Genomic DNA, 24,197 nt, shown 5'->3' with positions numbered 1-24,197 from the left:
CCACGAGCCCTAGCATGTGCCATTATTTGTTATGTGTGGCTCCAGACCTCAGATATGTTAGTCTTGGCTGTGTTCTCAAGAAGAGACAACTTAGTAGAAATCACTTTGTTTTTGCCCACTGCGATTTTCTAAAAAAAACAAACAGCCTTTCCAGTAAAGCATTCAAATATGCCAACTGAATATCTAGCTGTTGGTTGCAGTAATTTTCTCTTCACTTCACTGAGAGAGGGGTAGTGTGAATTTTCTCCAATAGTTCACTCCCCCAAGGAATGGAGCTTCTCAAAGAGTCCAATTAACACTTTGACAGATGATTCTAAAATTCGGCATTGTTCGCTCTCTTGGGGCTTATTATGAATATTGACAAAGCTGGAAGCAGTCTACATATTGTCAAACAATGGTGGCAGAGGTGATTGCATGGGTGTTTAACATGATCACTGTTCTCGTGCTATTAACTCCTTGCCTTGTCCTGTCAAATTCGAGTTTGATTTCTGACAATTGGTTATGTGTTTGATGGGGCAATGCCAATGAGTTGTTGTGCGGAAATTTTTTTTAAAAAGATGTAGCTTAATGTTTCTTTTATCATAGTTTTTATGATTTTAATTTCCATTTTGCTCCGAATTATTTTTCTGTTTAATGTTCATGATTTGTTTTAAGCTTTTGTTCCGTTTCGCCAAGCACTGTGTGCTATGACTTGGTGATGGCGTTATTCCGTTGGAAAAGTCTTGTTCTTTTTCTGGCTCATTCTGACGTCCTTTAACTTGAACCGATCTGTGATGCCCTCGCTTCTCTCCATTCCCTGACGTTGGTGCCTTAATGATGTCACATCCGTGTGTGCAGCATCTCCGGGATGCAAGACTGTCATGGGCTTTCCGAGGGCCTATGGATGGGTGCTCTTTTGCTCTTTTTACTGGGTTGATTGTCTCATGGGAATGTGACATTTGTGTGCCCCAGCTTTAGGAGCTAAATATACTCTGGAATTGTTTCTAAAGTACCTCCCATTTCCCCGCTAAGCGGAAAATGTGTCCGCTGACCAGCTAGCTGAGGAGGAGTCAAGTGTCCGATGCCCTTTTTATTTCGGCCCCTGAAAAAAAGGCCAGTGATCAAAACAAACCCACAGCTCTACCCTATGCTGACCGCCAGCGCACTGGTCCTGTTCTTTGTCCACTTCACCCTCCAAACAATTCCACATTTCCAGAGTATGTTTGCTGCCTGTTTCTTTCTTTTCCTTGCTTTGTCTTTCGTCTTGATTTAATCCTGTGCGTCCCTCACATTCTGTCAAAACACCGTTCCTCACCTTGCAGTCTAACCCCCTTCTGCTGCCATTGTTCTCAGCCTCCCCCTTTCAAAATAACAGACCCCAGCCCTCTGCCCCTCTGTGGAATGTTCCAAGGCTCTTTCCTTCTACACCGTGAGTAGCGTTCTGATGCTGTGTGTATACACAGTCACACTAACAAAGCGTGAGAAGAGACCTGCGAAATACGCGGAAGCATTATCATAGAAAATGAAGTAATTTTCTCTCTCAGTAACTGGCCTTGCCCTTCATTACCCTGCTGGCCTTGTCTAATGTCTCTTGTCCTTGCTGCTTTTCTTTAAAATTGCCTGGTATCTTTCAAGCCCTAGATTCATTCGTGAAAACACAGCCAACTGCTCTGTTTTATCTCTGGGTCCCTAGATGTCTGGAGCCTCTAGAGCCAGCCCTTGAATCGCCAAGTTGATAAATGAGATGCAGCCCTGACTACTTCTTTCTTGGTTTCGCCACATTCAAAAATACATATTATTTATTCATCTTATAACTATTGAGGGGGTAATGGATAGTTACAAAGGGACTCCAGTTACATATAAATAAGAAAAAATCAAGTTTATTTTTAGATCTGGCTTATTCCCCACCACCCCTTCCCACAGCAGAGAAATAAGAGCTTGCTTTTTTAGGTTAAACAATACCGAGAACAAAATAGCCACTCTTACGCCTCTTACCCAAAGTAATAATACTTTAAAAGCTGATTTCCAAGAAGACTGTAAGATGAATGTACAGAGCTGCTCAGAGAGCTGTGTAGCACAAATATAAAATGTAAACACTGACCACTGCCATTAGGACACAAGAATAAATCCTGAACAGAAGAAAAATCTCTGACTTCAGACTTTATTTTATAGAGTTCTTATGAGCTCTCAGAGAATAGATGAAATAATAAATACATAGAGAGATGTTCCCATTTGATTGGAAAAGCCAGAACTGTAGTATGCTTATATCTGTTGGGAAATCTTTAAAGTGAGATATTATGACATTATTACATGTAGTCGAGAAAAATCTGCTCATTACAGATGTAGAAACAGAATTTAAATTAGAAATTAAATGAATAATTTAAACTAAAATGTATAGTAAATGTTGAATATATTTTAATCAATATAAAAGTTATTTGTGTAAGCAATTTTTAGTTTGGGAAATAACATTCCAGTGAGATTCATAAGGTCTATAAAGGAGGATAAGTATTGTCTGCGCCGCATAACAATCCCGAGTGAAATTTTATGAATCACAGAGTTTATCAGTAATCCTCGTTACAGTCAATCATTTATTCCTTAAATGCACGGCAGCCTCTAGCCGTATTGTCTCCAAGTGGGCTGAGTCGTACTTTACCTGGATGATTTAGGTTGAATCAGGGACATTGTGGCCTTCAAGAATATTGAGTCATGTGGTGGAAATTTATGCCCTTTTTATTGCTCTTTCAGTCTTTTTGATTATGTCAAGGGAAAAGTCTCAGTTTGGTACTTTGTCACTAACAACTCCCTAAACTTGCTACTCTATCCCTTTTTGCCAAAGAGAGAACAGGCTTTAGACTGGGGTTTGCCTTGTAGCTGGATCTAGCTGGAATGAACATTGTTTTGCTTTGAGTTAATTTTATTTTTCTGGTTACCTTCTATCTATGAAAAGTGATGCTTTTTTCTATTTATGATAACAGCATGAAGTTCCCATTTGAAATACATTTTAAGGTAATTTAAATAATATAGTAAGTAAAAAATAATGCAGGAGGTATTGGGGATATTAAAATACTAAGTAAATAATATTGTGAGTGATACTCATTGATATTACTAAAATTGTAGTATTAGTAGTTGAATGACTAAAGTTTGGGTAACTCTGGCCTGGAGCAATTGAAGAAGTATAAGAAGGATTAAAGCATTACCAAGAACTTTGCTTCTTGCACCTGGAAGACAAGATTCAATACCTGCTGTACCCTCTGTTGGCTGGACACTGTAAAACCAAGTGAATCACTCTTGAGTGTTGCAATTATATGATCTAGCTCTCTTCTGATTTCTTTTCCAACTACTGAGCTTCGTGATTGGGCATGGGAAGTTTGGTTAAGTAGGAATTTAAAGTAAAATGGATTTAGACTAAAAAGGAATTAGCCACTCTAGGCTTGTTAAGCATCTGGCAAGATTTTTCTCCACGCCAGCAGTGAGCACCCTAGTGTGGACTGCAGTTGGTTATAACCCAAATTGCAGCCCAGGGAAAGTTTACCTTTGGCATTTTCACTTCTCATCTATTTGTCTGATGTCTGTAAGGACTCACGCTACAGAATGTTCTCCTGGCCTGATCTTTTTCCCCCTTTCTCCCGTTCAAACTTTACTTATACTGAGTCCCACACCCGCACAGCCAGGCTTTCTTCATTAACAGACTGAGAAATCCCATGTTAGGTGAGTGTGGCTAATAATAGATCCCACCCCTGCTTTACTCTTGCATTTTAACACTCTCCAACTGCTTAATGTCTAACAGATTTGGGATTTTAAAGCATCCCAGTTCTCCCCATGTGGAAGGTAATTTTTTGACTTCCATCAAGTCATGTGTAAGGGATTTTATGGACAAAGAAAATTATTCCTGATGACAGTAATAAAGGAAGAAAAATAGGCCTCTTCTTTTTTCCTGACTTCTAAACTTGGGACAAATTTTCTCTGCCATTTCTTTGGTAACATTATCATAAAAAAAAAAATTTCTGAGGTGTCTCAAGCAGAATTTATCACTGGTTCTGTAGCATAATTTGGATGCCAATAAGGAGTTATAGGCTATATTAGAGATAGACATAGTTCCTGTCCAAGAAATATCAAACCACCAGACAGATGGAGCACGTAGACATGAAAGCACACCAAAAAACCTTTATGACCACCACTGTCTTTGTGAACAGACGGAACCACGCACAGCAGACTCTAGGAAAACATATTAGAACTGAAGACAACTTGGCTGAGCACATCAAGGACGTGGCGCTCTGAAACAGTTTCCCGGCCCCTTTTCTTTAGTCCTCCTCTTCAGAGCCAATATTATAGCAGTAATATATCACTTGACAGAGAAGACAAGGAGAATGAGGGGTGTTTGGTACAGGATTCATATTTAAAATTTTTGTGGGAATGTTGGCAAAGTCGGGATTTTTTTTTTTAATAGACTGAGCTTCATTTTTTAAAAAACAAGCTCATACTAATTCGCATTGTTTTTGTTAGTAAAACCTGCAGGTATCATCATCATTTTTAAATGTCATAGTAGAGCGAGGTAGTCTTGAAGGAAACTTTGGAGAAAGGGGTTCTGTCTCGTGGAGCAGACTGCTAGTGGCGGGAGAGGGACCTCTCACTGCCATTTAACAGTCGAAAGTTAACTGAACCAGGTAGAAATCTTCATTTATTTCTGTTTTTCGAGGTTTAGAGGAAAGCCATCCTTCAAACTTCATGAGATGCGGTATATAAGCTGCTGTTGTTGATTATGTAAAATTAAATGCAGTCCTTAAAATTTAGTCCATTAGTACTTTATGTATTTGTAAATTGTGCTATACCTGCCCCATAAAGATTTAGTATCATTTTTATTACTCTCTGTCAAACTATTTTAATCTCCAAAAGTTTAGAGTGGACCTGAAAAATGTTTGTGGAAGTCATTAGACGCACATTGTTTGGGATGGAAGAGTAGAGTTGCTAGGCAAAATATAGGATTCCCAGTTAAATTTGAATTTCAGATAAAACTGACTAATAGTTGAAATATTGAGATAAAAGTGAATAATTTTTACTGTGTAAGTATATCCCAAATATTGCACAGGACATATTTTTAACTGAAACCTATTACTTATCTGAAGTTCTGGGAGTCCTGTATAGTTTTTGCTACCCGGCAACCCAATTGAAGAGGTTGCCAATAACTTATTAGTGAGTATATAAGATCTAGTCTCTAGATTACCTTTGCCCTTTAACTCTTGGAAATCTAGAATAACTCATATTAGAGGAAGTTAAGTAAAAATCTTATTCTGTGAGAAATATTCTTATAATCATACTTAATTTCAGAGAATGATCACTGAAAGTTATATATGTGTTTGTAATGTGGAACGGAGTAATTGAAAAGATTGTCACTGAAAGCAGGCTTCCAAATGCCACTTTTAAGTGAGGAAGGCTCAGAAATCGACTAGGAGCATGATTAAAACTATTGGTTCTTTTTAATTTTATTTAAGCTGAAGTTTTTATCAACTGTTATGTTAAGTACATATATATATATTTTTTCCTTCTTATATAGTTGCCCTTTTCTTTCTTTCTTTTTTTTTTAATTTCTCATTTTCATGGCTTTCGTGGGGAAGAACTGGAATCCAGAAAGTACTAGAAAATAATAGTTTAATAATGATAACAATACCTCCAGTCTCAGAGAAAGGCAAAGCAGCAGGCTTTCCTTCGTTTCTTCCTTCATGTGTTCAACAGCCACTCCGCAAGCATGTGCTGTGTAAACCCTGTGCCGAGTGTTACAGCAGATACTGGTTTGAATTGAGCGTAAGCCGGGCTCTCAGGCAGCTCCCGGTCTGGCGGGAGATATGCACAGATGATCTCCTGTGTAACCGGCAGGGCAGAGTGAAGTCTGAGAGCAAGAGAAGTCAAGGAAAGAGGGATGGGTGGAGCGTTGAGGGAGCATAAAGGGAGGGACCCCCTAATCCAGGGGGTCAGGGGGGCGGTTAGGAAAAGGCCTTGCGAAGTCTTGAAGGAAAAGTTGGATTTCAGGGGGCAGAAAGGGGAAGAAGGACATTCCAAGCTTGCGTGACCGAGACTCCAAGCCGTGGAAGTACAGAGCGTGACGAGAATGAGGCAAGGAGTGGGGCAACCGCAAGCAGGGCCAGGATGGGCATCGCGGTTGAAGCGGTGGTCTGGAGGGATTGATAGATGACAGATGTCTAAAGTTGATCATTTTATCATACTAGATTATTAGTTCCATAGACACAAAATATTTGGGAAATGGATTTTTGCATCAGCTTTGGATCTAAAGCGTCTGTCACTACACGTCGCTGGCATTGTCCTGGACGGTGCTCCTTGCCAAACCGAGACCTCGATCCTGGGAAAAGCCCCAGGCAAGCCGAGCTCCAAACTTGGGGCTTCTCCGTCACTTTAGTTAAAACACGGGGGTGCGTGGCATATGACAGACTTTGCATCCGGGACAGACTTTGAAATCAAGCCGGGTAGGAGACAGAAATACTATGATCCAGGATGCCGCTGTTTATTTTTACTACGCTAGTATCGCTTTGTCACCTACCAGAAAAGGAATCCATTTGTGGTCTCCGACTTTTCTCTGAGGGACTGAGGAAGATGAAGCGCCAGCAGGTCAGGCGCTGGGCTCGCAGACGGAGGATGTGGACGTTTCCGTGCGTGCACGCGGGGAGGCGGGGCGGGGACCGAGCGGCCCGTGCGGAAGGCTGTCATTGTGCTTTCAGCAGCGCAGGCATAGATGTAGATTTGATCTAATTAATTTTGTATCCTCTTGACAACTTGCTGAATTTATCTGAGGTTTTGATGAGATTATTGTGGAAAGGGTAGAAGGAAAAAAAAGTTAAATGTCAGCCATGTAGAAAGCTGTTTCATCTCCCTGCCTGTCTGAATTTGCACACCAATATTTGAATTTTGTCTTCTAGAGATACCCACTAAACCTCTTTTTTCTTTCACCTAACATCTGTCTTCTCAAAAAATGAAGGACCTAAATTATGATTATAGAGACTTGAACTTTTGCTTTTAAAACAGCAACTTAAACCTTAGAGTATTAAAAAAAATCAATTCACCTTCTGGAGGTGCTTCTTACCTTTAATCTGTAGCCACTTTTTCAAGCCACATCATCCTTGACGTGACACTTCACCCCCCACCCTTTTCTTTCAGTCTCTTTTTTTTCCCATTCTCTCCCATCTTTTGTACAAAAACACACACAATGACAAAGTTTTCTGACAGCTTAATGGAACTTTCAAGGACTACAGGGACTAGGTTAGGCGCGATCTTATTAGCAGAACATCTGGAGTAGTTAAAAATTTGCTCTTTAATTGGTTCAACTGCACTGTGTTCGTCTAGATTTTGTTTTGTCCTAACAATAACATTGTGAAGAGTCGATTTGTACTTTGGATCATGTGCAATAGTGGGAAAATTATATCTGCTTTGTCTCTGATTTTTTCCTGATAGCCTTTTTTTCATGAAGTTAAAAAAAGTTTGTTAGAAGTTTTTCTTTGCAAACCTCACTGCTCCATAGACAAACTAGTCTACAGAGAGCAAAACAATGGAAACCAGGTAATTTCCTGGAGATAGCTTCTCCTTTCTTGACATTAGCCATGAGAATGGCCTCAAAGGCTGCAGGGCTTTCCCAGAATGCGTAATGCATGCCATTGCCATAGAGAGGGGGGGAAGGGAAAGCTGCCGCATCCACTTGCTGGCCCCAGGGAGAGATTCGAGCTGTGCAAGTAAGAGATAAACTCCTGCAAAGCGTATGGGCTGCTCTGAGGACTGACAGGAACCTCATGAACCTCATCATATGTAAATCTCTTAGCACCTGAAATCGTGGAAAGGCGCTGAAGTAAACTAGTGAAATGTAGTTGGATATATTCAAATACACTGGGTGCACAGTAGACGGGATCTTAATCAGTGTCAAAAAGCCAATTACAGGCACTGTGAAGGTTTGTCATCTTTAATTAATATTTCTTAAGCACTTGTAAGTCTATAGCCTGGGAACTATCTTTGTAAAGAGATTCATTTTTAATGGGGTAATAAAAATTTTTCCACTCCAATTATTTTTAAATTTCGTATTTTTTAAAGGGATGCATTCCTTTTCAAACATATATATCTGCAATTACATTTTCTTCACTGAAGTCAGAGGCAGTCATTATGACCTATATAGAAATAATGGAAGTTCAGTATAGTCAACCACTGACAATGCTTTATTAGGAGGGAAAATGGTGTCAAGAAATTTATAGGGCAGCAAACTGCATTATGCCTAACCTTTTGGACATATTAAAGCATGTCATTTCTAGTCTTACAGCCTCTTGTTATTCATAAATAATAGATAACACTGGACACAATCATCTGGTATTTGTTAAGGTAATAAATATACCCTAAGTGCTGATGGGTCTTGCGCTCCATGATTTAAAAGCACACAGCAGAAATTTAATGTAACTTAAAATGTCTTATGTAATTCTATGGATTTGCAGATTCAGTTCAACTCAGCAGATCTGTAAGTGCAGAGCTCTGTTGAGTGCACTGTTGTGCTAGGCATTTTTATTATTATAAAGCAGGACCTTAATTTGGCCAATGAAACACGAGCTCAGGTCCCTCCTTTCAATCCAGGAATATAAAGGAAAAGAGCCTTCCTAAGTTTCTTTTCTCTTGTCTAGTCATGCAAAGGTAGGAGAAAAAGATTTTGGCATCCCCTGAACCATTCTCAAATGTTGCTTGATGGCTGTGAGTTGAGTTTAAGGAGTTGATTTCAAGGTGATATTAGATGCAGGCCTTTAAAGGAAGCTACTCTATCCAATGGGGGGCTGCACTGAACATTCTACTTCTTCTGCCCTTGGGACCCAATCATGACTGGGCTGACCCCATCTAGGACATATCCGTGCTCTCTAGTACCAACCACTACCTGATGGTCACTGTCACAGAGATGGGTAGCATCAAAAATTATCCTCCATGTGTTCATGCCAGGGAAAATAAAGAGACCACAAGCATTTTTCCAGCAGGCTTGGTGCTAGCACATTGGGTTGATTCTGTTCCAGAATAGTAGCATGATATTTTAGGCTGTATTTCACACTGCTATCAGGTACCAAGGGAAAGTGTTAGGGATTTGATTGTCTTTCCAATAAAATAAAATAATATCATTTTGTATTCTTTGTCAGAGTATGGTAACTGCAGTGAAGAAATTACACATGAGACCTATTAAGGACCTGCTAAAGAGAGCATACTTTGAACATCAAGGAAGACTTTGTACAATTATTTATTATTATAGATCATTTTGAAAGTCTGGTAGTACCTTGCCTCAGTGGTGTCTGAGGTTGGACTTTAAAGCTAACCACCTAGATGAGTTCTCTGGAATATCATTCATGTCATTTAGGACAGTGCTTCTCAAGTTTTAGAGAACATAAGAATGATCTGGAGGCCTTGTTAAAACACAAGTTTCTGGGCCCAACCCAGAGATTCTGATGCAGAAGTTCAGGGTGGGACCTGAGGATTTGTGTTTCTAACAAGGTCCAGCTGATGCCGATGCTGAGTAGCACTGATTTAGGACACTTTCCAATTGCCGATGGGCTATCTCATTTAAGCTCGCTAGCCAAGATTTTCTTGTATTTTTTAATCCTTATTTTTCTTCTCTTAGCTAACACAATTGTACCCTACCAAAACGTTGCCTTAAAAACAGACTATCGGCCGGGCGCGGTGGCTGACGCCTGTAATCCTAGCACTCTGGGAGGCCGAGGCGGGTGGATCGCTCAAGGTCAGGAGTTCGAGACCAGCTTGAGCAAGAGCGAGACCCTGTCTCTACTAAAAAATAGAAAAAAATTAGCCGGGCACGGTGGCGCATGCCTGTAGTTCCAGCTACTTGGGAGGCTGAGGCAGAAGGATTGCTTCAGCCCAGGAGTTTGGTTGCTGTGAGCTAGGCTGACGCCACGGCACTCTAGCCCGGGCAACAGAATGAGACTCTGTCTCAAAAAACAATAATAATAATAATAATAAAAAAAAAAAACAAGACTATCTTGGACCCCGTACAAGGCAGGGAACTTGTCAGAAATTCTAGAAGCACTGCTCTTAACATTATTAATTGAGCATTAACATGTGTCCTGTACAATGCCAACTATTTTATTAATACATACGTTCGTTTATTTAACCTGTTTAATCCTTCCAACAATGCTCATCTTATAGATGACAGTACTGGGGCTTAGAGAGATTGAGTAACATGCCCAAAGTCACATGGCTAGTTATTAATACATTTGTAGAACCCAGACTGAAACCCAGGTCTTTATGACCTCAAAGTTTATGCTCTTAACTGATAACATCCAGCCTCATCTGCAACCCAGATCCCAAGAACGATATTTCTAGCAAGTTTAAGTTGGCAATTTTATGAGTATTAAAACAGACCTGTTTCCTCATATTTGTTTTATCTTCACTTTGTAGAGAAAAATCAAAGCACCCCAAATAATCCAAACAAAGGATCACCCAAATTTCACAATTTTATAAGGAGATCCATTTCCCCATTCTGTAGCTTTGATTCCTTGTGAGGGAGCAAAGGAAGAAGATGGGACCAGAAAGTGGAAAATGGAAATGCTTTGTCTGGTTTCAGAAATCACTTACATGTTGGGTTTCCAGAATTATTTAGAAAGAAAACCTCAAATGGTAGGAAAATACACCTTGCAAATTCTGTTAAATCTTTACCGATCTAAAATAATCGTTACCTTTACAGGCACGGTAAGAGTTCTAACACGTGAAACCACAGACCAACATTCCAGGGCCTGGCTTTTAAAAGTTATCTTATCTTGACTCTCAGTCTAGACATCAATCCAGGCTCGGGTGTAGCCCTCCCATTGGCAATGCCAAGTCTAAAGCAGCAGAGCAGGGGAAGAACAGTGAACTGAGCACTCACACTGGCACAGAGGGAAAAATGAAGATGTTTCTTCTCTAAAAAAAAATGAAACTGAGTTTCATGTTCATTCTCCCTTTTGTTCCTATGATGACATCCCAACAAAAAAACACATGGCTTCAAAGGTGATAGAACTGGAAGTGGGTTCACCTTCAGTCAACCACAGCAAGCATGATTTCAATATGCGAGAGTTTTAAAATAGCTTCCGAACTGAGGATATTAAACAGCCAGGCCAAGAAGCTGCCTCTACTTTGGCATGGTCAGTCTTAACTTTATACATCTTAAAAACCATGGCCCTCCCAGCATCTAATCTTCAGCCTGCCAGGAAAAAAAAATTAAAGGAAAAGGAAAGTTTGAGTTATAGACTCTGAGCCCATTTCCATGGCTGCTGGCGTGTTGGTTTATTCCTAAGCCATCTGGTTCCCATTATGCCGCAAGACGAGAAGAAGGCTGCTTCCTGCTGAGATAACCACAGAGAGTTCCCATTTCGCGTTCCGTGTGGTCATCTCAATTGGCTGGGGCGTGGCTCTGAGGATAAATTGTCTCCAGTTAGGGTTTGTCCCTTATTTGTTTTCTTCTCTTCTTAATAAGGATTATGGCGGGCGCTGTGCGGTCAGCGGCAGTGATGCCTGGCCCGTGATTGGTTCATTCATTCATGTTGCCTTGCAGGACCATGAGCCCGGCTGGCATTTTGTTGCAATAAGATGTTCAAACAAGAAAAATTGGGTTGTTAGATTTCATTCACTCAAGTTGTTAGAAGGATTTCAAGGAAATTGCAAGCTTATCTTACTATAAAGCAGAATCAAGAGTCTATTTTTAGGGGATCCTGCTCTGGGGCCTTTCTTGGTGTGTTGCCATCTTTCTTACCTCCCAGACCCAACGTGAACTCTCTCTGGCTCAGTGATGGAGGAAATATCCATCCTCCTTTTTGCCTTTGCACGTTTCTTTAAAAGACACAGAGAGGCTTTGTTGTCTTTGTGGTCACTCTGTCCACTTTACACAGATGCCTATTAATCACTTCGCTATGGAGACAGACACATCCATCATATCACAGCAGCTCAGAAACAGGCAGTCCAGTGAGTGGGGTGAGAGGGGAAAGTGCACGCTTAACCATTTGGAGCTGGCGGCTGCCTGGGTCTTACACACTCCCAGCGATAATTAGGGTAGGGGTGGGCAGGGCTCTTCCTGGGTATTTAGCTTAACAGCTGCAGTTGAGTTTATGTATCTGTGTTTGCCTGTTTTGCTTCATATTTTCATACTTTGATAGGATAGATAACATCTCCTAGCTATATGTGTAAGGCCTGGGAGATAAGTATGCTTGAAGACTGAGAGTTTTAATTTTAAAAACAGTAATAATAGATGCAGGTAGACCAGCTGTGCTTTTGATGCAAAGATATTGACTCTTTGAAATCCGTAGATTTTCAGTATTGGATTCAACGTGGAGCAGAGCAAGCTGAAAGTCAGCTTTCTCAGGCAAGAAGACCCTTGAAATTACAGATAAATTAACCAAGAACTTTCCTTCCGAAACTGACAGGTCTTCTGAACATCTTTTTCAGTCATTCAAGGCTGTTCACAGCCTGCTTCCAAACGGTGTTTCTAGCTCTAACCCTTACTTTTCCTTTACTCATTCATTCCTGTGTTCATTTACTATTGATTTAATAGATATACACTTAGCACCTTTATGCCTGGGGATTCAGTGCTGAATTTCTCCCTTCTAGCGTGGTCTAGGTGAGAAAAACAGACAGAAGTAAGAATCATCCCAGTGATGATTTTAGAATAGAGGAAGCCAAGAGCTCTGGAGACACTTGAGAAAGGAGGAGCTCACCTGGTCTGAGGACTTGTGGAAAGCTTCCCTATTTCAACTGAGACCTAAAGATAGGATCTGATGAGTGGGAAAGTGGGCAAGGATATTCCACATAGAGGGAACAGCCCGTATGACAGCCCAGAAGCAAGTGAAAGTGCAGCAGGGTAGCTCATGCCTATAGCCCAGAGACTAGAAAAGAATTAGACCGTTTGCCGTTGGCCGTTACTGAATAAAGACTTCACTTTCCTTCCCTCCAAGCCTTGGTGCTCATTCCTCTCCCCACTGCAGCTGCAATCTTACGCATCCTGAAGGCCTAACTCGAATGCCATCTCCTATGTGAAGCTTTTGCCCACTGTTGAAGCAGAAGTGATGTATCTCATGACACATCCGCACTTCAGATGAAATTGTGTGCAAGCACCTGTCTCTCCCCTGCTGCTTTATGCCTCATGCACCCTTGTGCCCTCAACACCTAGCACAGTGCTTTAGTGTGCTCACTCATGTTTGCTGAAGGCAGCCACAAAGATGCATGGAGCCAAAAACTTGTTATACCAGGAGAGTGATAATAAAGACACTAAGAGAATCACAGTCCAACCCTGTTAGGGGAAAGCATCGTTTCTAAAGCAAATTGTCCCAGAGCCTGGTGCTGGGCTCCCTGTGCAGACTAGTACTCGTGAGCAGGGCTACTAGAAACCATATTTTTAAATAATGAACTTGGTGTTTGATATTTCAAAATGTATTAACATGGTCATCATAGGAAAAGTCAGAACTCTGTTGAGCTTCCTCTGTTTTTTACAGTTTACGGTTGCTTTTATTTTGAATCACATGTTGCGGGGGTGGGGGGTGTCTTTCATAATCTTTTCATTGCTTTGGCCCCCAAAAAGCTTCAGGCTGCCTGTTTGAGGCCTCCCTTCAGCATCTGAAAACTCTGGCACCTCAGGGGAAAAAAAAACAGTAGAGACTCTATTCCTTCTCAGTTCTGCCAATTTAAGGCATGATTTCAGAGAAATCTCAAAGCCATTGTGTGCCTTGCTTCCTGCAATAGGAAAGTGGAAAGAATAACCATTTAGCACCTCATGACTAGTGAGAAGTAACTGGTGGTTAATGAATCAATGCAAAGGATTTTTTCAGATACTGTTCGCATTACTAATGCCCCGTTTTTATTTGGTGAGAGCGGAAGACCCAGGAGTTGGTAGAGGAAGGCCTTTTAAAACCTTAGGGTAGAGAAGCCAACTCTGATTGTTCCTCCTGCAGTGAGGGGACTCCTGGGGAGGGGAATATACCACCTTACAAAGGCCCTTCCACTTGCCTGGGGCTTCCACACAGCATCTGAAGCAGTGGATGCTCATCTGGGCTCCAGCCTGCAGCCCTTTGCCCTTTACAGAGATGCATTTGTTTCTAATTATTCGATTCCACCAGAGCACTCAGTTTTTGCAGATAACCCATTTACCTTCGTCGGCTCATTTGGAGTTATCCCAGAACCAATTTCTTTTCATTTTTGAAATAGTTTCACTTATTTTTCGAACAAATACTGAGCACCTTTATAGATTTCATTTCCTTTCTTTGATGGATGCTACTATTAAAAGTCTTTATGTGACGGGAGATATAATTTATTTCTGTGACTTCAAAAGCAAGTTGATGGTCACTCCAGGGATGACCCAGCAAGTTTAGAAGTTCATCTAAAAACGTCTCTACAATGTATTGAAGACCCATTCATTCAACAATCATTTATACAGTTACCCAGCTAAGACCCCTGGGGATGGCAAGGATCATAAAGGCAAATAAAATAAGGTACCTGCCCTCAAGGGGCTGATTGTAGGATTATTACTCCACTGGGCATCTAACTATAATTGGTGTTTTGCTCAACATTTCCCACTTGTGTTGTTTTAATTATTTCAAAATTCAGGACCTATAGGCAACCCTGAAATAAAAATATATATTCCCTATGTTGCTTCAACATCTCATCTCACCTCTTTAGCAGCACAAGGTTTGGAGCTGGAAGCACAGGTCTCCCCTCTCCCCGGGAGATCAAATGGAATCGGTGGAGCAGCCGTGACTGTCCCTCAGAAGCCCTCTGTGGGCCACTAACCCAGCACTTCTCTGTGGCTTCTTTTGACCTTTAGGTTTGTTCAGCAAACTATAGCATTTAAGTTCTCTCCTATTCTTTATTTTGTTTGGCTTTGGTTAACCCCACATTGCAGGTGAAAACACTGGGGCCCGGAGATGTTAAGTCACTTGCCTCAAGGTCACCCAGCCAGTAAATGGGGTCCTTTGAGGCCTTCTCCAGTTGCTTGCATGGACCTCGCTGGCAAGTCTGGCGTGTTCCATCCTTCACGACGGCCATGCCACAAAGTTGGTTGGATCGTTTCTGCCAACGTGCCTTTGCCTTTTTTCACGATGTAAGCAGAAAGCTTGAAGTTTTGAAGGCATTTACAAAAATAACTTTTACCTTCTTGTCTTCTTCAACTTAACCTCTGATCTATTTCTAACTTTGGATGCTTCGGAATTTGCACAAGCAGATGAGGGAAGCCTCCTGCCTCCCCACAGATGTCTAAAAGATAGAGGTGCCGAAATATTTTAAGGGCACTATTTACATAACGAAAGGAGATGGAGGGGAAACCGTCTGAGACACCATTTCCCTCAAAGGTCAGATCCTACTTGTTAACAACCAAAACCTGAACTCAAATATCATTCACTAAAAGAGAGTGTTTCCCAGTGAAAGAGCAAGTGGTTTCCATGAGTCTAAGCAAAGGACCTTCAGGCAGGAAAGAAGAATGATATTTGGGAGCTAAAAGTAAAGAAGCAATGAATAAATGTGAAAATTTTGCAGTTTTCCCAATGAAATAAATGAAGTGCTCTAGCTTTACTCTTTTAGCTGAGAGGGCAATCTAAATTGAATGCCAAAGTCAACTGTTGACAGCTTCCTACTGTAACTGCACATTTACTGGGAAGACACAGTCCCCCTAATATGGTTGCCTGGAAGGGCTCCGTGAACTACGCATCGCCATGAAAAAATTACCTAGCACCCCCATCAGAGGGGTCTAGCCTGTGTCAGACTCCAACCGAAATCATCAAATCAATGAGGAGAATTAAACCCATTAAACCCATTTTATTCACAGGTGCACATTTTTTGTGCAATTATGTGTAGGTGCTTAAAAACGATATTCAATAGAACCCCATACACAATCAAAATTGAAGAAAATCAGTTGCTATTTTAGCATAACAACAAGGAAATGCAAATTTAAGGAAGAAATTTTCATTAGCACATTTCCTTGGTGAACAGGTATTAAGACATATTTGAATGTAAGACACCCCACTGTTTTGGGGAGCACCACACATAAAAGGCATGAGCTATAGCCAAATTTCCCTCCGGGTTTTTTTGGGTTTTTTGTTTTTTTTTTTTTGCTTCTAGTTTCAACTCCTTAAAAGCCCATGAAGATAAATCTGGAAATATGTTTTAAATGTCACATTTGGAATCAATCTGACCATCCTGCACACTCTTTCCCTAGGGTGAAATGCCTCCACTGCCCTTCATTACCAAGTGTCCCTGTTTAATCACAGAATCTTTTGTTTCTTGAGCAATATTTGCTGCTTTCATTATTCCCACCTGAAGTCACAATCCTCTGTCACAGGACAATCATTTCCACAGCAACTCACTATGATGTCACAATTGAGGGAGGAGGACTGTTTAGAAAGGAAAGAGAAAGAGAATGTACTCTTCAGGCTAAGGTTTCTGGGTTTTAAAACCATCACTTCAGTAATCAAAACATTTGAGCAGAAAAACCCCCGTGACAAAGCTGCATTTCTTCAAGGCCTCAGTTGTGACATAAAAAACATTTCAACAGAAGTTTAAGGGTTGCGCGTTGTGGGTTTGGGAAGGGGTAGAGATTTTTGTTTCGTTTCATTCTAATTCTATGCCACTGATACCTGCCAGTAAAATACATTAAACATATTCCAGAAAGTTGATTTAGTAGATGAAAAATGTGTCTCCGGAGACCAGAGAAGGTGCATTTTCTGTCTTGCTATGGTTCCCATAATAGGAACAATGTTTACATTTCCTCAGCCCATGCGGTGCTCTGATGTATTCCTGTTCTTTCAGTCTCCAGAGGCAGGAATTGAGGTATTTGAGATTTTATTTTTTAGCTACTGCATCAAGCACTTAAGATCTGACAATTGTGATGTGTATTCTCACTTGGTATGAAAAAATAAAAGCTTCAGCGTTTGCATCTGATTAGAGCCGCTCAGCTTGGTGGCTGATTAAGCAGGAACAGGGAGAGCAACTTTCTTCAGAAACAGCGTCTTGGTTAATGTAGTGTAAGATTATGGACGGGTGTAGTCACATAATTTTTATTAAATTGAAGAGATTAGCTCTGCTGAAGAGTCTCACTGTGACAACAAACTCTAGGCATAATAATGGGACTCGACACTTCTCAAACCTGCTTCAGGGCCCCAAATGGTCTTGTTTCTAAATATTCTTTCAGTTCCGGTAAGGAGAGAGCTTCATTCAAATATTCAACAGATTTACACTGAAACTGAGTGTGCATGACTTTGTTTGAGTGTTTTGCTTTTTGTTGTGTGTGTGTGTGTGTGTGTGTGTGTGTGTGTGTGTTTTGGTAAAGTGATGCAAAATCAGCAATAACATTTCTAATCTGTGAATTTTAGCTATTTTCTTTCACTGTAAATGAAAATGACACACCCTCTCTTCCCTCTAGTTGCTTGAAATGCAAACATACTTTTCTCTAGACAGAGGCCCTGGTGCCCACAAGGAGGTCTTCAGGAAAGACCCCGACTGGAAGCCTGGCGTGTTACGTGATTTGTTCATTTAACATGCATGAAACTGTTGCCTCTTCCTCCAGACTCAAAATACCTTGGTTAGCCCAGTTCTCTGAGAGGAGAATTGAAAAGAGACGAAGAGGGAAAGTGAGATAAATGACTTTTGAAAGCCAAAGGCTGCCATATTCCATGGAGTGAAGCAGAGTAGAGAGAGTATGTACTGGGGAGAGTGAAAAGCGCTTTTTCAGAATACAAAGAAGGCAACAAATGAAGTCTATTTACATACTTCAAAGGGGGTGTGTGGGGAGGATTAATTAGTTAATGTTTGACAAGCTGAGCCTTGAAGACAAGTTATGCAGAGGTGCTATTGTCACTTATTACTGTTATTAATTAACAGGGTGAATGCCAAACAAAAATAAGCCTTGTGGTGTGCTTTCATTTCTTAACACCATACGCAATGTCTATTGCAGGAGTGATTCGGGAAAGTTACCTCAAAGGCCACGACCAGCTCGTTCCTGTCACCCTGTTGGCTATTGCGGTCATTCTGGCTTTTGTCATGGGGGCCGTCTTCTCGGGCATCATCGTGTACTGCGTCTGCGATCACCGGCGCAAAGACGTGGCCGTGGTGCAGCGCAAGGACAAGGAGCTCACCCACTCGCGCCGGGGCTCCATGAGCAGCGTCACCAAGCTCAGTGGCCTCTTTGGGGACCCCCAGTCCAAAGACCCAAAGCCAGAGGCCATCCTCACACCGCTCATGCACAACGGCAAGCTCACCACTCCCAGCAACACGGCCAAGATGCTCATCAAGGCTGACCAGCACCATCTGGACCTGACGGCCTTGCCCACCCCGGAGTCCACCCCAACGCTGCAGCAGAAGCGGAAGCCCAACCGAGGCAGCCGCGAATGGGAGCGGAACCAGAACCTCATCAACGCCTGCACCAAGGACATGCCCCCCATGGGCTCCCCCGTGATCCCCACGGACCTGCCACTCCGGGCCTCCCCCAGCCACATCCCCAGCGTGGTGGTCCTTCCCATCACGCAGCAGGGCTACCAGCATGAGTACGTGGACCAGCCCAAAATGAGCGAGGTGGCCCAGATGGCGCTGGAGGACCAGGCCGCCACCCTGGAATATAAGACCATCAAGGAGCATCTCAGCAGCAAGAGCCCCAACCATGGGGTGAACCTTGTGGAGAACCTGGACAGCCTGCCCCCCAAAGTCCCACAGCGGGAGGCCTCCCTGGGCCCTCCGGGAGCCTCACTGTCTCAGAATGGCCTGAGCAAACGGCTGGAAATGCACCACTCCTCTTCCTACGGGGTTGACTATAAAAGGAGCTACCCCACGAACTCGCTCACGAGAAGCCACCAGGCCACCACGCTCAAAAGAAACAATACTAACTCCTCCAATTCCTCTCACCTCTCCAGAAACCAGAGCTTTGGCAGGGGAGACAACCCGCCCCCCGCCCCGCAGAGGGTGGACTCCATCCAGGTGCACAGCTCCCAGCCGTCTGGCCAGGCCGTGACTGTCTCGAGGCAGCCCAGCCTCAACGCCTACAACTCACTGACCAGGTCGGGGCTGAAGCGTACGCCCTCCCTAAAGCCGGACGTACCCCCCAAACCTTCCTTTGCTCCCCTGTCCACATCCATGAAGCCTAATGATGCGTGTACATAATCCCAGGGGGAGGGGGTCAGGTGTCGAACCAGCAGGCAAGGCGAGGTGCCCGCTCAGCTCGGCAAGGTTCTCAACTGCCTCGAGTACCCACCAGACCAGGATGGCCAGCGGCAGAGCTGAGGACGCTGGGTCCTCCTCTCTGGGACACAGGGGTACTCACGACAACTGGGCCATATGGTTTGGTGAAGGTTTGCAACAGCGGGGACTCACCTCCATCCTCTTCCTTCACTCTGCCCCACACCCCACAACAGGTCTGACCCACAAAAGACTTCAGTTATCATCACAAACATGAGCCAAAAGCACATACCCACTCCATGCCCCATACACACACATACACACACACAAAACACACAACACACACATAGAGAGGTAAACAGCAACTGCAACATTTTGTTCATGACTACATGGGGCATTGCCAGACTGGGCTAGTGCTCCAAACTGCAAAACACAAACACATGTTAAAAAATCATGAAAATTAAAAAAGACAAAAACAGAATTCATTGATAATTCTAACTCAGACTTTTAACAATGGCAGAAGTTTACTATGCGCAGATACTGTGAATTGCCCACCAGTGTTACAGCTTTCTGTGATAGCAGATAAAGGCCATGCTGGGCAACTATGTCATAGATTTCTGCTCCTCCTCTCTTTTAATGAAATAACGTGACCGTTAACGCAAGTAACTCTTTATTTATTGTTCACCCTTTTTTCCTTAAGGAAAGGACTCTTCCACATATCATCCTATGAACAGCTCTTCTGAAAGCCCATCGAAAGTTAAACTATTTAACGTGAAATCCATTAACTGGAATAATTGAGTTTCTTTATTTTTACAATAAATTCACTGAGTAAATAAGTTGGAGCTGGAATTCTGAGCTTTGTCTTTGGACTGTTTGGTCTGTAGCTAAAGGAAAACATTAAGAGGGGAATATTTATTTAAATCTACCAGTTAATTTGCTGGTCAGATCTCTGGCCTATAACATGCAAAAAATTAATTACTTTAAAGGTCCTTCCAGATCCTAACTTCTAAAGCAACCAGGAGAGAAGTTTTTAGAATGGCACATTGTGTCCCACGGGTGCCAACATGGCTTGTTCGTGGTTTCCACTTTCTGTGAAGGCACCAGCTTGTGATATGCCATCTCATTTCACCTTGCATGTGAGACAGCAAACGAAATCCACAAACGGTGTGAACTAATTAATATGTTGGCTGCTACCTTGCATAAATTAATGGTTTGATCACACGGGTTTTTCGTGGGGTTACATCTGTGAATAGCCTGTTTTCCACATGTAAATTTGTGCCTTACACCTTGAGTTGTGTACACTTGTAAACTGTCGTTATGATCAACTTTCCCCCCTTTTGAAATAAAGGCAGATATTTATTTAACCCTCCCCTCCCCCCACCCCCACTGCAGCGCTCCAGAAGATCGGAGTCGAGCAGACGGAAAAAGGATGCAGTGGTGATGGTCATGGTGCCGCAGCCTGGGAAAGTTGGGTGGCCCCACACCTCCAATTCACGCTGCCTTCTAGTCGTGCCAACTCGAACCCCGCTTCGGCCGTGCTGCCATGCGTGGACCCCAGTGTTGTGGGTGGCAAGTCCCCTTTCTTCCTCCAGAGCTCCCCGCTTCCCTTAGATCATTTCAATATGGAGATGCCCTCATTAGCCGGCAGAAAAGGGGCTAACGTCCCAGTCCTCGTTTCTGCTGTGCCCACTGGCCGGAGAACACGCTGTGTGTGGTTGGGCAGGCGCCTGGGAGGGGTCTCCCAGCCGTGTGCTCAGCACGCATGCAGGGTCCACAAAGAAACGACACGGAAATAGACGCAGGCAGGCCGGTCCCTGCTGCGATTAATGAGTAACTCCAAGTACAAGGCCAACCACGATGGATGCTGCAAAAACTGTTGACTGGGGCAAAAGATGTTTTTATTTTTATTTTTTTAATTTCTTTACCCTTTTGTTGTTATTGTTTGTAGGGGGTGGGAGAGGGTGGCGTGTGTTTTTCTCCCCTTGGTTTTCATTTGCTTAAGCACACGGAAGAAGGGACCTTTGTTTACTCTATCGATAACAAAAGAATTGTCAACATACTATAAACTGTGAGCATTGTTGTTGTTGGTTGTTTTTTTTTTTTTTTAAGAGTTAAACAGTATATTTGGTGGTCTCTTTGTCTCTTTTTATTTTCAGTTTGATCTTCTGGGTTTAGTTTTGTCTTTTAAAAAAAATTGAAAAAAAGATCGAGAAGGACGATTTTGAGTTGGAAGGGAAATAGTGGTATCTGCATAATCAGAGTGGTCCCTTTGAGACCTAGTATGTAGTCGAGGGTGAGTGCCCTGCCATCTTTCCCCAAAGCCCATTGCAGTTTTGCTATTGTTTAGGGTAGGTTTTTGTTGTTTTCGTTACTTTTTTTTTTTTTTTTTGTAGTGGAATCAATGTTCACTCCCTATGAACTGTGTCCCCTGAAACCCTGAAGTCTTTTCTAGAAACTGAGATGTTGTTTTCCTCCTTGAATTTTCTTGAGAAATGCAGAAGTTGGGAAGATGATGGGTACATATCACCCTGTTCTCTTCTCCACCGTGCTTGACGCCCAAGAGTATTGATGGCGCAGCGCCCACCGTCCACAGGACGACGTGTCTCATCCCGTGTCTGTGGGCATCATTGCCGCTGCTGTGTTGAGAAGACCTGCGTCAAAACTTCATACATCCCACAGCCCATCACTTGCGGTGTTAACCCTAAAATGCTCACTGTATTGAGCTGGTCTTCTGCATCGAAGTATTCCCCCCCTTTTATGGCCCCCACTGCGTGTGGGGGGAGGGTCCATAAACCTGAGTGTGCCTTTGCTTTCCACCCTTGCTAGACACTGGTAGATGCAACAAACTCAGATTTATATTTGTTGTAAAGTTGTAAGAATATTGTGATGTCACCGATTCTCTTCCATTTCCACATCCCCTAACATCTGATTCACGACTTAATGTATGTTTTAAAAAAGGAAAAAAAAAGAAAAGAAAAGAAAAAAAGGGAAAAAAGAAAAAAAGCAAGGAAAAGGCTCTTTATTACTTAAAAGTAATAAAACCAGACTGTTCTACATTATCTTTTGTGTCCTGAATGCTTTTATTTATCTCTTAATTTTTTCCTTTTTTTAGCTGCTCTCCTCCGAGCCCTCCCCCTGACCATTCTGGGTCGTGATTCTCTCCTTCCTCTACCTCTCTCTGGTTTCCAAAGCTTAGATAACTACGTAGTTAGATGTATTTGTTTGCAGTATCCACACCCTCCCACTCCCACCCAAATTATTGATGTCTTTCTCTGCTTGCACCCAGCCCGGAGCAGGATGGTAGCAGAAGCCACCGGTAATTAAAAGGCAGAGCACGAATTGGCTCCCTCTACTCATTTTATGCATTTTCTTTTTATGGGCTTGTTCATCATCAAACATTTATGGTAGGCTCGATAGTTTAAGAGATCAAGGCTAGGATTTTAGTATGTAGGGTCCACTAAAAATAGATCCTTGCACAGATGTGGCTTCAGCCTTTTTACATATTAATCAGGTGGAGGGTGCTGGATTTTACTCCTTGTTAGCATTTATCTCTTGCAACCCAGGGACGTGGTTGGAGGTATATCAGGATGTGGCACTTGATTCTTGTTTTGCAGAATAGCACTCTGAAATGCCTAGATCAGGTTTTCCTCTCTGGAGTATTTTTTAAAAAATTACTTAAATAACTGCTCAGCTATGCTATTTTACTTTTGACCTTCTGGAATGATTTTTTTTAATGTTTTAGGTCAGTTTGAGTGTGGGGTGCCCTCAGTTCACAACCATAGTGGTTTCTTGGCCTAGCCCAGTCACCTTTTGTTAAGTCATTTCCAATTGTGCCAGAGAGGCACAAAGTTAACTAGAATGTTGTTCCTGCCTCCATTCGGAGGTGAAAGCAAAGTCCTGAGGAAGCTTCCCAGGGGTTAGGGTCAAAGGCAATGTTTGAGCTGGTTCATACAGAATGAGTTCTGTGGACAATGAGCCCAGGCACAGCCACCAAATGTGCTGTTTGGGAAACAAAAGGTTCAGCATGCCTTGGGCAGGGTCTGTGAGAGCCTGGCAGGGCAAGCCTGGGAAAGGGGGTGGGGACAGATGTGGAGAGACCTGGTTCCCGTGTGCTAGGATTTTGGTGATGGGCCGTGGAGTGCTCCCCTGCTTTGCAGTATATGAAGCAACAGACGCAAGTGTTTGTGATTTTAGAAAGCTTCTTGCAGTAACCTGGAAAATGGATTGGTCCAGGGAGAGGCTGCAGGCCCGCCAGGCAGCAGGCCAAATGGTATGCCAAGTGGGTAGGAGCAACACAAGTGAAAACCCCACATCTAATTTCAGATTCTTTAGGGCACAGTCGGAATCAGCTCTAGGATGGGCCCCTCTTTTGCCAGACAGACGAGCTTCCATCTTATGTGATTGACATGTTTGCCCTCCCCAACCAGCTATACCCAAATGTCTTCCCGTAGAACTGAGAGAATGGCCAACAGGTACTCTGACCCTTTCATTTTAATAAATGGGGCAAGCTGAGGTCCACTGAGTGAAGGGATTTGCTCATGACCCAAAGCTAATGGCAGAGCAGCCATTCTGAAGACAAATCCATTGGCTGTTACCCCATTCACTCAGAGGGTTAGAACAATCCTAGCTAGAAAGACTCAAGACGCCAGACCCAGACAGCATCTCGTCTCCCTCAGTCCTCCTTTCTCACAGGAAGCCCCTCGTTCATACACACCCACCCTTTCCCGGTCGGGCACCCCAGATTCCTTCATTTCAGCTGTGGCGAGTGGGTAGGCAGACGCTTGGATCACATGAGTTTGAAGCAAACAATCCCTGCAGTGCAACCTGATACTGGGTCTGGTGGCTTCTGATACAGTCAGCTTTGTTCTGGTCTGGTGAAAAGGTGACAGAGGCTGAACAGGTGTGGCCAGCATTGCACCTGGGGATGGCCCCACTCAGACACAAAAATTGCCTCAGACAACACATATTTTTTATTTCAGGGTATTATGAGGGTACAAGCATTATGGTTACACTTTATGTCTTTGCCTCACCCAAGCGAGGGTTAAAGGCAGGCCCTTCCCCCCTACAAT

General features: G+C 42.8%; 1 protein-coding gene across 3 annotated transcripts in view; it reads left to right on the top strand.

Moving 5' to 3' along the window:
* SEMA6A (sema domain, transmembrane domain (TM), and cytoplasmic domain, (semaphorin) 6A) overlaps positions 1 to 22,187 on the top strand; it is a 125,246-nt gene extending 103,059 nt beyond the window's left edge. For 2 of the 3 annotated variants that reach the window (XM_012659550.1, XM_012659549.1), the window contains one exon: positions 17,915 to 22,187. In XM_012659550.1, the coding sequence (XP_012515004.1) occupies positions 17,915 to 19,113 (1,199 nt within the window). In that variant the 3' untranslated portion in view covers positions 19,114 to 22,187. The remainder of the gene's footprint in view (positions 1 to 17,914) is intronic. The other variant, XM_012659551.1, reaches the window with a different exon arrangement.
* Positions 22,188 to 24,197: the final 2,010 nt, after the last annotated feature.

This window comes from Propithecus coquereli, unplaced genomic scaffold (assembly GCF_000956105.1).
Source record: "Propithecus coquereli isolate 6110/MARCELLA unplaced genomic scaffold, Pcoq_1.0 Scaffold62, whole genome shotgun sequence".
Taxonomy (NCBI): domain Eukaryota; kingdom Metazoa; phylum Chordata; class Mammalia; order Primates; family Indriidae; genus Propithecus; species Propithecus coquereli.
The sequence above is the reverse complement of the archived record's forward strand: the minus strand, read 5'-3'. Positions and strand labels throughout refer to the sequence as shown.